Source organism: Glycine max, chromosome 20 (assembly GCF_000004515.6).
Source record: "Glycine max cultivar Williams 82 chromosome 20, Glycine_max_v4.0, whole genome shotgun sequence".
Lineage (NCBI taxonomy): Eukaryota > Viridiplantae > Streptophyta > Magnoliopsida > Fabales > Fabaceae > Glycine > Glycine max.
The window spans coordinates 37,328,652-37,342,998 of NC_038256.2; the positions used below are offsets into that span (position 1 = coordinate 37,328,652).

General features: G+C 34.2%; 3 protein-coding genes across 3 annotated transcripts; 2 read left to right on the forward strand and 1 right to left on the reverse strand.

Annotated features, from left to right (window-relative positions):
* The first annotated feature begins 340 nt into the window (after positions 1-340).
* Positions 341-4,668, forward strand: LOC100820008 (ATP-dependent Clp protease proteolytic subunit-related protein 1, chloroplastic). Its single transcript, XM_003555941.5, has 9 exons — positions 341-798; positions 1,832-1,947; positions 2,120-2,320; positions 2,440-2,544; positions 2,642-2,704; positions 2,823-2,934; positions 3,771-3,832; positions 3,931-4,119; positions 4,212-4,668. The coding sequence occupies exons 1-9, from the start codon at positions 615-617 to the stop codon at positions 4,296-4,298; spliced, it is 1,119 nt and encodes a 372-aa protein (XP_003555989.1). The 5' UTR covers positions 341-614; the 3' UTR covers positions 4,299-4,668.
* A 248-nt stretch (positions 4,669-4,916) lies between these two features.
* On the reverse strand, positions 4,917-7,816 carry LOC100820541 (mitotic checkpoint protein BUB3-like). Its single transcript, NM_001253045.2, is given in 9 exon segments — positions 4,917-5,150; positions 5,229-5,341; positions 5,432-5,510; positions 6,015-6,095; positions 6,261-6,336; positions 6,480-6,746; positions 6,850-6,932; positions 7,403-7,533; positions 7,616-7,816. Coding segments are annotated over 9 exon segments (1,035 nt in total). The 5' UTR covers positions 7,733-7,816; the 3' UTR covers positions 4,917-5,062.
* A 1,484-nt stretch (positions 7,817-9,300) lies between these two features.
* LOC100775639 (uncharacterized) lies at positions 9,301-13,750 on the forward strand. Its single transcript, NM_001255820.2, is given in 9 exon segments — positions 9,301-9,531; positions 9,920-10,000; positions 10,275-10,395; positions 10,484-10,578; positions 11,347-11,418; positions 12,188-12,430; positions 12,600-12,708; positions 12,804-12,993; positions 13,326-13,750. Coding segments are annotated over 9 exon segments (1,017 nt in total). The 5' UTR covers positions 9,301-9,507; the 3' UTR covers positions 13,408-13,750.
* The last annotated feature ends 597 nt before the right edge of the window (positions 13,751-14,347 follow it).

Below are 14,347 nucleotides of genomic sequence, written 5' to 3' on the forward strand. Positions count from 1 at the left end.
TAATCATTTCATATTGCTTTTAGGAGAATTATTTCATATTATTTGATATTTTTATTTTTTATTCATTTGTATGACTCATATTAAATTGAACCCATTTATAAATAAAAAAAATTTATCATACATAATACATGTATTACCCTATGCATGTATTTTTTTGTCTATATTACAAGGAGAAATGATAATCACAAAAGGAGAAATGATAACCAAACACGATTTTGAACATATTTTTTTTTATTAATTTATTAAAAAAAATTAAAAATAATAAATCTTACATAATGACTTTCTCTTATAATTTTTAATAAAGTATATGTTAAGAAAAATGTGTCACTAACACTTTTCTGGTGCTCATTCAACAAGTATCCTGCATGTGCTTGCTGGTATTATGCATTTATCCTAACAATATATTTTAATTAAATCCTTCAATTTGTTGTGCATATAAACTCAATAAGCTCCAATACCATACCATACCCGAACCCGCTTACCACAAGAAACTGGATAGTAGCTTCCTGCACTCCTATCTTCCTCGCCGTAGGAACCAAAACCACATTCCTCGTATCGTACCCTTCATCCATTCACATCAAATTTTGCAACTTTGTTTCCAATTGCGTGCACCCATGTCCTCTTCTCTTTCCTTATCGCTCTCTGCTCCCTCCATCCACGATTCTTCCTTCCTCCATGGAACAAAGCTCTTTCCCTTTTCTCGAAGAGTGGCACCACGCCGCTTCAATTCTTTCTCTGCCAAGTGCTCCCTCGACCACATCCCCAAACAGTTCCGAAAGGAAAATCTCAAAGATGGATGTTAGTTTTTTTCACCTTTCCTTCCTTCTCTTTTATGTCTTGCCTAATGCTTATTTACTCTGTTCGGTTTAGTTTAGGCCAAATAAATTAATGAAAAACACTTAATTATGTGGTTTCTGTGAAAATTTAGAGCAGAAAAATGAAACAAGATGAAATTTTGTAATCTGGGTATGAATGATTTTAGTGCTTTTTATTTGATTGAGGACTATACTGTCTAATTTTTTGGGCTGCAGAGTCTTTTCAATTATGTTTTTCATATGTTTGAAATTGAAGTGGCAGAAGAAGGGCATGGAACATACGTAGTGTTTTTTTTTTACTGTTTACTGTTTGCTTTTCTCATAATCATTGTTTTTGTTCCCATGAGTTTTGTTGTGGACTTGTTTTGCTTTCCGGCATTTCTTGTTGAGTGAGTGTATGCGTTTGGTTATTTGCTTCCTTTGAAAGGTTTAAAAACTTAAGTTGAGTAACACTTTACCTTCTTGAAGTTTTTGTCCAAAGCCCAAACCAAATTTAGTGCATCAACGTCTGAATTTTATAATTTATGCCGGTCAAGTTTCAAAAGCATGAATATCTCAGGTCCTTCAATTTTGAGTAACAATGCAAGTGAGAATTATTTTTCGCCTAAATTGAAATGATTTTTGACAAGATGCATATACATTTGTCTTTTGAAATGTATTAGTAGGAGAGATTGTGAATTATGTGCATAAATTGTAGGAAAATAAAATGAAGAGACACTATGAATTCTGTTAGTAAACACTAGAAAAATAGCAATATGCATCTTAGTTTTCAGTTTTGACTGATTTATTTACACTCTTGGTGTTTCTAAATGTTCTAAGAAAACAAAGGGGTAAAGTTGTTTATGAAACATAAGGCTTCAGATTGGAGCTCTTAAATTAATTTGGATGAAAGTTTTTGGAGGTTGAGTACAACTTTCCCAAATATAAAATCTTAAAAAGGTTCTTATTCGAGTTCAGTTGAAAAGTTTAAAAATTGGGTGCCTAACCGCAATTTTTATTTTCTCTATTATATGCAGTGATGGAAAACTACAAGAATGCACCTCAATCTCTATATGGCCTTTCTCCTTCACAAATGGACATGTTCATGACAGAAGATAATCCTATCCGTCAGCAATCTGAAAGAGTTACAGAGGTCTCACCACATATATCCTTGCTACTATCTAACTGGTTGTGATGTTATAAAATCAAAGTTGCCTATCTATAATCTAATTATTGATTGTGGAGTTGATTTTGCAAAGCACCCAAATTTTATCACAGCATATTTGACTGTTCAAAAGTGCTCTTAATTTTAATCATTGTGACAGGAAAGCATTTCATCTGCCAAGAATTATATGGATAATGGTGGAATGTGGAGTCTATCTGGCATGGGAAAAAATGATGCTTCAAAATACAGCATGAGTGTTAGTATGTATCGAGGAGGTAGGGGAACCGGAAGGCCAAAAACTGCTCCACCAGATCTGCCTTCTTTGCTCTTGGATGCTCGAATATGCTATCTGGGTATGCCGGTAAGCATCACCCCAATGACTCATGTTTTTCCCCTGACTAGCTTCTGTATATAGGTATCTACCTGCTATCTTTTATCCCAATTTTGATGTTCCTTATTAAGTCTTTATGATTTGTACAGATTGTACCAGCTGTGACAGAACTTATTGTTGCTCAATTTATGTGGTTGGATTATGATAACCCTACCAAACCTATTTACTTGTATATTAATTCATCAGGAACTCTGGTAAGTGTTATGACAATTTTTTTTCTAAAATTTTCTCTTGTAATGTATGAGCTGTTGATTTATATGATTGCTTTTCTTTCCCTTTTTTGTTGTTTAGAATGAGAAGAATGAGACCGTGGGTTCAGAAACTGAGGCATATTCCATAGCTGATATGATGTCTGTAAGTTTTTATCATGAATCCTGCCTATCCCACCTTAAGCCTGGAATATGGCTTATCTCTTTGAACTAATCTTTTTAAACTCTTGCTTTTAATTAATCTTTTTTCTTTCTTCCTGAAGTATGTCAAAGCAGATGTCTATACTGTGAATTGTGGCATGGCATTTGGTCAAGCAGCAATGCTTCTGTCGCTTGGAACAAAGGGCTATCGTGCTGTACAGCCAAATTCATCTAGTATGAATCATATCTATGCAAACTTTTGGAGAAAAAAAGTGCTTGATTGCTTCTTGTGGCTTTTTGGAACTTCTGACAAATGCTTCCTTCAAGAGCCTGTACTTAGTATCTGATTCATGAGTATATTTGAAGAATGGACAATGAATTACTGATTTATAATTTTCCAATTATATCTTTTGTCATCACATATTACACTTTTTGATCAAATGGCTACTAATATGCTTGCTAAGAAGTATTTTCTGGAAGATCAATTTATCAAATTCTAGTTCTTCTTGATCCCTAGGGCAAGGATGGTAGAGTTATGATCTGTGTGAACTGAGACCATTGCTCTGTTGGGTAGCCATAGTTTTGATTAAAAGAAATCCCAATTTTCAAGGAGCAAATGAAAGAATTTGGTCTTTATGGAATGCTTCTGCAATACTTTGTGCACAAACATGGCCTACATATGCACAAAAAACCACATGAGACCCACTTATTAGTTATGGTTTTTTGTGTTTATGTGTGGGTTTCATATTATTTATTTCCAGAGCACAATTATATTTTTTTTTTGGTGCAATTGGCATTACTAAGCATTCTTTATTGGCTAGAGTTTCTTGCCCGGTTGCCCCCCTTCAATGCTGAATTGCTGATGGTATTTTTATTTCGTGGCCAGAAATTTCTACATAGTTAGGGATATTTCTTCCTTGTCAGTTGATAGTTTTGATCAATTGAAAAGGTAGAAAGATAACTGGTCATATGTTTTGTATAAATTATGTGGAATAGAGGGATACATAAACTATGATTTTTTAGCATTGCCTTCTCTCTTAACATGGATTTTAAACTTTTTACTATTGCAGCAAAATTATATCTCCCAAAAGTCAATAGATCTAGTGGTGCTGTTATAGATATGTGGATTAAGGTACTCTCTACCTGTTTGTTCTCTACTCTAGTTCTCTATGTTCTCTCAATTATTTAGCCATTATATTCATATCAAGTATGTTGGCAAAACACATACAGGCAAAAGAGCTAGAGGCAAATACTGAGTATTACATTGAGCTGTTGGCAAAAGGGACAGGGAAATCAAAGGAAGAAATTGCTAAAGATGTCCAGAGGCCTAAGTATCTTCAAGCACAGGATGCTATAGACTATGGAATTGCCGACAAAATAATTGATTCAAGTTCAAGGGATGTTGCATTTGAGAAGAGGGTAATAATTAGTGCTATTTATTAGTGGTTATTCTGATATTCTCGTTAAACATGCGTAATATATAATATACTTATGATTACTGTATGGATCAGAATTATGATGAAATGCTTGCTCAATCAAGAGCTAAGAGGAGACAAGGTGGTGGCAATCCTCAAGCGGCTCCTTCAGGATTTAGGTAATCAAACAGCATAAGGCCACTTATTCGGCTCCTAATCCAATGCCTTCAAAGGATGCTCGCGGGTTAAATTTAAGTTGATGCCTAGTATGGAAATTTTCTCACATCAAGGCCATATGGAAATTTTCTCTGGATAGTGTATGAAATCCGTATCTTGGCTGTGTGGCGACGTGTTCAATACTTATATTTGAAATACCTAGCTTAGTTTCAACAACTAAAGAAAATGACCTGGTTTCTTAAGTTGTAAATATCGAACCATTAGCAATCTGATGGCTGCATTCTCTTCAAATGTTTCATTTCATTTTGAATGAGATTTTCTTTGTAACCCAATAATATTGGATGGTCTTCCGATGGAAATATGCTATTCAGAGAAACATCATGTTTGCACAGTAGTCGACTTTTTTCCTTAACATTTAAAATTATGCAGTACTTGTTTTACAATTAATTGAATGCAACTATGGCCCTTAAGCTACAAAAAATTAACTGGATGATGAGATGACAAGCTTTTTCCAGTGATGAGTTGAAAAATTGTAGGAGAGGCACAACACTTGATGTTATATTATCAGTTTCATTTATACTTTACAATAATAGACCTACTTGCACGCAGTGCACAACTTGAAGGAAATCTGAACTAACATTTTTTATCTAGAAAATAAGCTAGTGCTTCACAACAATAGTACACATGTTTTTGGTGTTCACGAGAGGAAGTGAAACAGTAGAAACAATAAACGAAGAAATCCCTATTTTCTAAAAGGCCACCATCAGGAATCAAGCTGGAGGATTGGGATATACTTTGGGCTTCGGCTTGACCTCAATCTCGTTTACACTGCGTACGTAGATAGCATCTTGTTCGTCGCTGTATAAGAAAAGAGCAAGTTATATGAAACTAGCAAGTATTCCACAGATAAACACTAAACAGTGAGAGAGAGCTTACGCTTTAGTTCCTGCTTTAGGCCCTTCTTCGAATGTGTAACTTGATGCAACAGCCAAGAGGCGTCCATCTCTGCTAAACGACAGTGCAGCAATGCTGGTAGGATATTTTGAGTACTGAAAGAGAGATAGAAAACGGCAAATTAGCAATTGAATTTACCATATGAAAATTCTGGTCACTACTCAATGCAAAAACGAAATAAAAACCTGGTATAGCCTCTTCTTATTGTTTCCGTCCCACACGTTAACATACCCGTCACAACCTCCTGTGGCAAATGTTCCATATCTGCAGACAAATTTTTATAAAGCATTTTGATGGTCACAATTAAGTCATCGACATGTGTTAGTAACCCTAACATGTACAACATCTAATTCCAAATTTCATTTAGAAGGTAATTAATCATAGCATTTCATCTTTGAAGCTCTTGAAAATGTAGGGATAAGAGCAAACGAGGAATAGAGAGGGAACACAAGTGTAATTTACTAAAATTCTGGGTAGTTGTAATACAGAACCCTCATCTACAACCTCCATGTGTTTATATACTCAAACTGTGAAAAAACATCTATTCCTCTATTTTGGATGACAATATGTACTTTACCAAGAAAACTTTCTTAATAATAATTTATATTTATATTTCTCAACTGGATCCTCGAATGGTACAAACTACAGCTATTGACACTGTAAATCGTGGGGAAACAATTAAGCAAGCAATTCAAAATCTTCTTCACAGAGTGCCTTTTTATTTGAGATGATATACTCAAGGTGACACAGCATTTCTAAAACACTTACATGGGGTGGAAAGCAATTGCATTCACAGGATAGACTATGTCCCTTCCAGCCTCTGATTTTCTGTGACACTTAAAAGCATATCTGCACAAAGGTCAGAAATCATTAACAGCTAGAAGTCGATGAATATATGCTATTTTCATATGGACTGAAACACTGTTATATGCATGGACGAGAAGTTCAAATATCCACATCACAGTAGTATTAAGAATGGAAAACATAGAGATAGTGATAGACAGAAATTTTTACTTTTTTGCTTGGCTAGCCTCTGAGAGGTCGAAGAATTCCATAGCAACCCGCCCTTCAACAGAACTAAGTGCATATCCTGCATAAAGTAGTTATACAAGTATGAAGGGAAATCTTGGCTAAGAAACATGATAGAATGCCTTGTTAATCATTATAGTTGAAGTTCAGAGTCTCATCCTTGGAAAATCAATGGTTGAGTTATAACTATTAGTTAAAGTTCACCTGTTCCATTTGGGTAACAGCGCACACATCTGGTTTGGTATTTCAGTGAGGATTCTCTTCTTTGTTCCGGTTGAGACATGTTTCTCAAATCATAGATATTAACATGTCTTCCAGCTGTTGCTACAACCAGGCGATGTCCAACCAGTGAGAGAGAGTAGACACGCTCAGGTTGTGGATATGTCCCAACAAGTGTGCGCTCTTGGCCACTTGCACCTCTAGGGTCCCAACATTTTAGGGTTTTGTCCCAACTACCAGTGATCAATTGCCCTATTGTGACAGACAAGATAGAAGTAAATATCCTTTTAAGAGTAATTTCTTTAGTTCAGGAATTAAGTGCCATGGGGACGAAGATGAGATAGAAAAGAGAGACCTGCAGCATATGAATACTCAATGCAACGAACGGGTGCATCATGCCTTCCCAGAATATCCTCTTTATTAGAGCTGAAGACAAGCCTGGAGAATGATAATATAAAAGGGTGAATTACTCTATCATGTATTTTAAAGTTTAAACATGATAATATAAAGGGGAGAGGGAGAACACACTCTCTCCTCTTCCACTCAGAAAAGAATGACCTATATATCTCTGCTCATAAATGCTTAAATAGCACATTCTCTACTCTTATTTTGAAAATTACACTTCATTCTTAGAATGCGTTACATTATAATCCACCATTTTTTTTTCTACACGTAACCAGCAACTATAAACAAGCCTCTGGCAAGGGGCATTTTTTTTTCTCTGCAACCTCTAATGTGGCTAACAAATAATTTAGAACTTTGGATCATCGAATTTTGGAATCTAGAAGATAAAATGATGTTTTATACACACATAATTCTGGAACTTAAAACATCTAGGTTACAGGCTAAACAAGAAGAGAACTAAAGCAACTTAGTATTTGAAGAGGAAATGGAGTAGAGTAAGTGACCGTCTAACAGTGTTGTCGGCGGCGGCACTGAAGCCGGAGGAATCGTCGTGGAAGCAGCAATCGAGGACGGGGCCAGCGTGCATAAACTCTCCTCTCAACACATTGGCACTCGCATCATACAAGCGCACGCTCTAAATAGAATCGTGATCACACCAATGAATGGAATTGATAGCATAGCATAGTAAGAAAGAGGAGCATATGATACATACATACCTTGTCCCATGAGGACACCAAAAGATGATCGCTGTGGTTGGAGAATCGAAGATTGGTGATGCCGTCGGATGGAGGGTTCGACAACTCTCGCCCCGTCGTGAGCACCGCCGTAGCCATGTCTTCGATTTGTTGAAATTTGAAAGTGAGAGAGGAGCAGAGACTATAACCCTATATTCAAATTTCAAAACAGGGGAGTGACTCATTCTTATAAATATTTTAAAGCAAAAAATAAATACAAATATGAGGGAGTTATTAACCCACCTACATTTTTGTTATCTAAAGTGTAATTTATCTCTTGTTATTAAATGTTCTTAACTAATAATAATGAAAAATGTCTTTAATTAAATTAATTTTGGGTTTATGTGACATACTATTTTTGTATACGTTATCTTTAACAAAAATCTATTAATTTTTTAAATAACTGTTGGATTGATTGAGAGGTTCTCTAATAAAGTGGATCAAATCATAGCAACCAATGTAATTTATGCTTCTAATTTGCATCAATAAAGGTGCCTCCTAATTTGGGTAGTTGGGCTACTATTCATGTTGGAGTTTTAGCTCTTTCACGTCAGGCTTGATTTAAGTGATTATTATTTTTTATTTTATTTTCTGAAAATAATTTTTATTTTTAAATTTTAAAGATTTAACAAACATGTATCAAGAAAAAAATAGTTTAAGATATCATTGTATTTTTCATTTATTAAGAAAAGGTTGATTTGTTATTTTCAGTTTTTTTCTGTTTTTTAAAATATTTTTTAAATTTCAAACAAGGGTATTTTCACTATTGTTTTCCATTTTCTTTAAAAATAAAAATAAAAATATTCAAGTCAAACACCACATTCACCTTATATTTTGATATTTCGTTTTTGTAGGTTGTCTTGTGTTTTCGACTTCACCAAAAAAAAGTGATAGTAAATTGTATGGTCAAAACATTTTTAAAATTTTAATACATGGACCAAATTAACAATGAATTACTGGGTAAAAGGGAGGGTAGGGGTATTTACCACCTACATTTATAAAGAATATGCATTTACACGTGTAAAATTCTAATTAACTTATCTTATAAATTAGTATTTGATATTGTGTAACCCTGTATTTTTTTTAATATTGTGCAACATAAATGATCAATATAAATATTTTTTTATATAGAAATCATTTGACCATTTATCTTATTTTTAAAAAAATTAATTTTGTTCTTTATGTTATAAAAAGTTTTAATTTAGTTTTTTAAATTTGGATAAGTTTGGTTCTTCCCTCGTTTTAGAATTAATCTTTAATAATAATTATAACATAAAAAGCCTCACAAAGTAATATTAAGACTTATTAGCTTGGACGTATTTTCACATTTTTGAATAACATAGTAACAGTTTTTAATCGTAACTACAATGTTTAAGAATTATAGAAAAATAAAACATTTCTTTATAATTCATACTCAACTATCGTCTTATTCTACGAATCTTAAAATTAAATTCTGTGGTCGTCCATTGTTGGTCTACATGCAAAAAATTTGCTAGCCCAGTAGCGAATACTTCGGCCCATGTTTCTAACCCGGCCCGTAGATTTTCTTTTTTGGATTTTTTTTCTACAACTGTTCTGGAAATAATTAATTAACAGAAGAAAAAAGAAAAAAAGAAAAAAGAAAAACTCAAACGGATCTCAATTGCAAACGTAGGATAGGGGTTTTTGTTTCGCAGTGAGCTGAGCCTATTATCAACATCAACATTCAACACAAACAATTTCAGTGAATCAGCACAATTTTTTATTTTTTTTGTCTTCGTGATTATTATTATTTGGATCATGCTCTTCGCTTCAATTTTCCTTTTCAAATCCCCCTGAATTTTTTTTCTTTCTGAATCACATCAGATTCAATTGAATTATACCCCCTCAATGCAATGGTGGTCTGCAAATGTCGCAAGGTTCTGCTCTTTTCTCTTTCCTCTCTTACAGTTCGCGCCTTTTTCTTTTTCTTTCCAAAACCCTGATTTTCGTTTGCCCAATCACGCTTGATTTGTTAACTGGGTATGTAGATCGGATTGGTTTTGTCTATTCAGATCAACCGTGGGTAATCTACGTGCTCTTGCATTTTGCCTGATTTGTTTTTTATTTTCATTTTCTTATGCATATGGGTGATGGAAACAAGTTCTTGAACTTGAGCATAGAATTGATACAAGTTATTAGTCTTGGCGTGTTGTTGCATGTGATTTTTGTTTCTTGATTATCTTGGGGAGCTATGCTAGTTGTTTCCCATTTTATTGATTTGAATTGGAGCTAATGCTGTGTTGTGTGCTTTGTATGGTGTTTTAGGCTACTAAGTTATATTGCTTCGTGCACAAAGTTCCTGTCTGTGGGGAATGTATCTGCTTCCCGGAGCACCAAATCTGCGTGGTAATTTGTTTCTCTTCAATTCGTATCTTTTATTATTATCACTTTCAATTTATGATGCTAACCTTTCCTTCTTCATTTCCTCTTCCAGTGTTATTGATTTTTGTTTTTCATTTAATCTTACTTTTTGTCATTGTTTCTTGGTCCGATACTTCAGATTCTTGTTTTGGCTTGAGTTTTATTGGGGATCATGCGGTTTTGTAATTTGTCCAAATATTGATGTGTGAAGCTATAGAGTTTCCAGGGTTAAGTTTTGTCTGTTTTGTCATTATCACAGGTCCGGACTTATTCCGAATGGGTTATAGATGGGGAGTATGATTGGCCTCCGAAATGCTGCCAATGCCAGTCTGTTTTAGAAGAGGGGGATGGATCTCAAACAACTCGACTGGGTTGTTTGCGTATGCGATTTTACTTATCTATTCCTTTGAAATAAATTCGGCTGAGCTTGCACTGGTTACATATTTTAAATTTAAATTTTGTATATAGATGTTATCCACACAAATTGCTTGGTCTCGCATATCAAGAGTTTTCCTCCACATACTGCCCCAGCAGGATATGTGTGTCCTTCATGTTCTACTACGGTAAGATTTACCTTCAAATGATTTCTTTCTTCTATAATAAAAAAAAGATTTTTGATTGAAAGTAGTTTATTAATGTATATGTTTTTGACTGAAAGCCAGCATGTGGTTTCTGTCTAGTTATGTTCAAACTTCAAAATATGGTTCAGTGTTCTATTCTGTGAGCATTATGTAGAAACAGGGAAAGAAAAGCTACATGTTTTTCTTTTCTTTCTTTCCTTTTGATTTTCATAATCAGAGAGAATATAGGAATTCCATAGAGGTGATTGTTAGTGTCTCCTATATAACCTTAAACTAATCTTAGAATTGAAATTGTCTGTTGATTTTGCCGAGCTATGTGAAAAATTTGAGTTTGATTCATGGTGTTTTAGATGCCTAGAACCATGTGTACTAACAGGGAAAAGAAAATGACATGCTATTCCCAACTTTTTTTCTCTCCTTGTTATTTATTCTTTTTTTGAACAAAATTTCTTAATTTTTGAGATGTAGATAGAAACTCCAGAAAGGTAACGATTATTAGTTTTTTTAAAAATTTCTATTTAGTGTCTTGTCTTAGGGACCTTGTCAGTTGTCATGAAAGTAGTTGCTTAGTGGAGTAGAATTATAATATGTTTTGGAAATAGATGCTCTATTATGTATTAGCTACATGCATGTGACTTGTTCAACTATTATTGTAAATATGTTTTACCTTTTAAAACTTTCTTCAAGACTCTGGTATGGAAAAATTCTCCCTTTTTTTTTCTGTCTCATTTGATGAAATACCTCATACAGATATGGCCTCCTAAAAGTGTGAAAGATTCAGGATCACGTCTTCATTCCAAGTTGAAGGAAGCTATCATGCAGGTGATTTTTGAAATGGGCTGTATATGGTGGGCTCACTTTTATACTAGTTTGAGATTATAGTATGGTATATATCTTGACATACAAAAACTAGAACAAGTTTGCTGTCATCAACCAATTTTTTTTATAGCTATTTTTTTGAGAATGAAAGTTCCATTGCCACAGTGACAGTTATTGGTCATCAAGTATTGGATTATGAATGAATTGGGACTTGAAAATTATATTGGTAAAAACTTTATTGTTAAGAGAATCCCTGTTGTCCTAGGTCTATTCTTAGCCGAGGACAGTGAAATACCCTCCGGAAATTATATGGAATATCACATTCTTTGGTGTCAAGACTAATTGAACTAATCAGGCAATCACAAGAATTTGTTGCTTGTAAAATGCTTTGAGCATGCATATACTTTAATATTACTTGTTTCTCTTTCATGCCCATCTAATTTTTGTTCAGCGACTTCATGGTCACTGTGGAAGGGATGATGCTAAGGGTTATGAGCTACCATCTGGAAAACTCATTCAAGACATCATGTCTGATTCTTTATTAAATGGACAGTACTGAATACTTGCACTGTACCACTGATCGATAATGATGGTGGTAAATTGTTCGTTGGTACTGCTGAAAAAAAGGCTTTTTTTAAAAATCATATAAATGCACACTTCCATTTCTTTTCTTTTTTTTGTGGGTGATATTATCTTGGCACCTAAAGTTATTTTGCTTGTCTGTTTTCTCATTATATAAAGTTTTAATTAGTTTTAATCTGTTTTTGTGCAGTCTGGTATGGAGAAGAATGTTTTTGGAAATCATCCTGTATCAGTGACAGAATCACGAAGTCCTCCACCTGCTTTTGCTTCAGACCCATTGATTATTAGGGAAAATCATGGAAACTCAGACTCAGTTGATGGATACTCACCTGCAACTGGGTCAGAACTACCTAAACTTTCAGTGACAGATATTGTGGAGATAGATGGTGCTAATCCAGCAGGAAATTTCATGAAAAACTCAAGTCCTGTTGGTGTAAGAGGATATTTTCAGTGCACTTTTATTGTGTTTGGATTTTTCTGTCCACTTAAACTTTAATAAACAGGCCTGATTTTTCTTGTTTTATTACAATGCGAGTTGTATATTCTTTCATGCATTTGGTATTTTATCTTATATAGTTTTGTTCTTATTGCAAACAATTTAGCCTGGTGCCACCACAAGGAAGGGCCCAGTCCATGTTGAACGACAGAATTCTGAAATTTCTTACTATGCTGATGATGAAGATGCAAATCGTAAAAAGTACACAAAACGAGGTGATATTGTCTTTTTGAATGGTTTTTTAATATTTTAAAATTGTGATTAATACTTGACATATTGTTAATTCAAACTTTCATCTTTGAAAGTGTAGGTCCATTCCACCATAAGTTTCTTAGAGCTTTGCTTCCTTTCTGGTCTACTGCTTTACCTACTCTACCAGTGACTGCACCTCCAAGGAAAGATGCATCAAATGCAGCAGCCGAAACCTCGGAAGGCCGTACACGGCATCAAAGATCATCAAGGATGGACCCCAGAAAAATTCTTCTCCTGATTGCAATTATGTATAGCTCTTGATTCTCTTCATTATATATTATATATTAATATATAAAATAATAATCCAAACCAAAGTTGGAAGTGAAATTTGCGCAATTGAAGTTATGTTTGAGTCACTGGTGGTTCCTAATGAGGAAAGTGGGGAACAACTGGGTTAGTGAGTTGGGATTATATTGCAACAAGTAGTAAGTATATAAGTAACTTGTAGTCAGTTTTAAGGCAAGTTAATGTTGTTGCTCTAATTCATCTGCCGTGTTTATAAATTCAATTATATGGAGTACCAGTGGTGGTATATAGTGCTAGTCTTTTAACTAATGAAGTTATTATGATCCATTTGCAGGGCTTGCATGGCAACTATGGGTATACTGTATTACAGACTAGCGCAACGGGGTCCAGGGGATGAGCTTCTTAATGATGAATAAATTTGTCTGCCATTGAGTGAGTGCTCTTAAAGTCCGGAGATGTTCAGCGGCTCCCATTTTCCATATTGCTGGTTACTGTTGCTTCTTAAATCCGTTTGCCTTCTTTATTTGGACCAGTCGCAGTCTTGGCAAACATACAAGTAGTAGTTTGTTGATAATTTTTCATCTGGAATGCCTATGACAGTGACGTGTTACATAAAATCCTAGTCAGCCATCTTTGCTCTTTGCCCTCAGTTTTGGTGTCCACTTGGAATGAAATTGCATCATATTCAGATTTTAATATTGTTCTCTTAATTGGATTAGTTGTCTCCACCATTTCAAAAATCAATTAAAGACATTGTTAGCCGGCCCGTGTTTATCTGTGGTTGTTTTATTCTCCCTCCATTCCAAATTAACAGATGTTTTAACATAAAAAAAAAAAACTCTAGTGACTGATATTTTCAGTTTTCAATGAGATATTAAAATATCCATTCCAATTTTATCTTCTAATAAATATTGTTGTCTTCAAAGAGTTAATAATACATTTATCAAAATTGAAATAGAGTAAGGATATTTTAGTAAAATTGTTTCCTAATAAATACTATTGTCTTTGAATATATGTTTTTCTTAATCATGTGTAAAATAAACCATAAACATCAAGCATTATGAAATGAAGGGTGTACAAAACAAGCTCATGCAAGTTGTTATGTTTGCATTTACAACATCTTTTTGATAGGGACTTGACAAAAGGATTCGGATCCCCTGCAATGTGATGATGGTAGTTTAGAACTACTTAACAACTGTTCCTGCAACAGGGATATGGGATGCTAACGACCTTAACTTTTTGGTTTGATTTGGTTAAGCAAAGCAATGCTAAAGCTCTGCTGCTAAAATATGCTTAGGTTGGACGATTCATTTGAGCCCCCCCTAATCATATGAAACAATGAGATAAAGTAATACG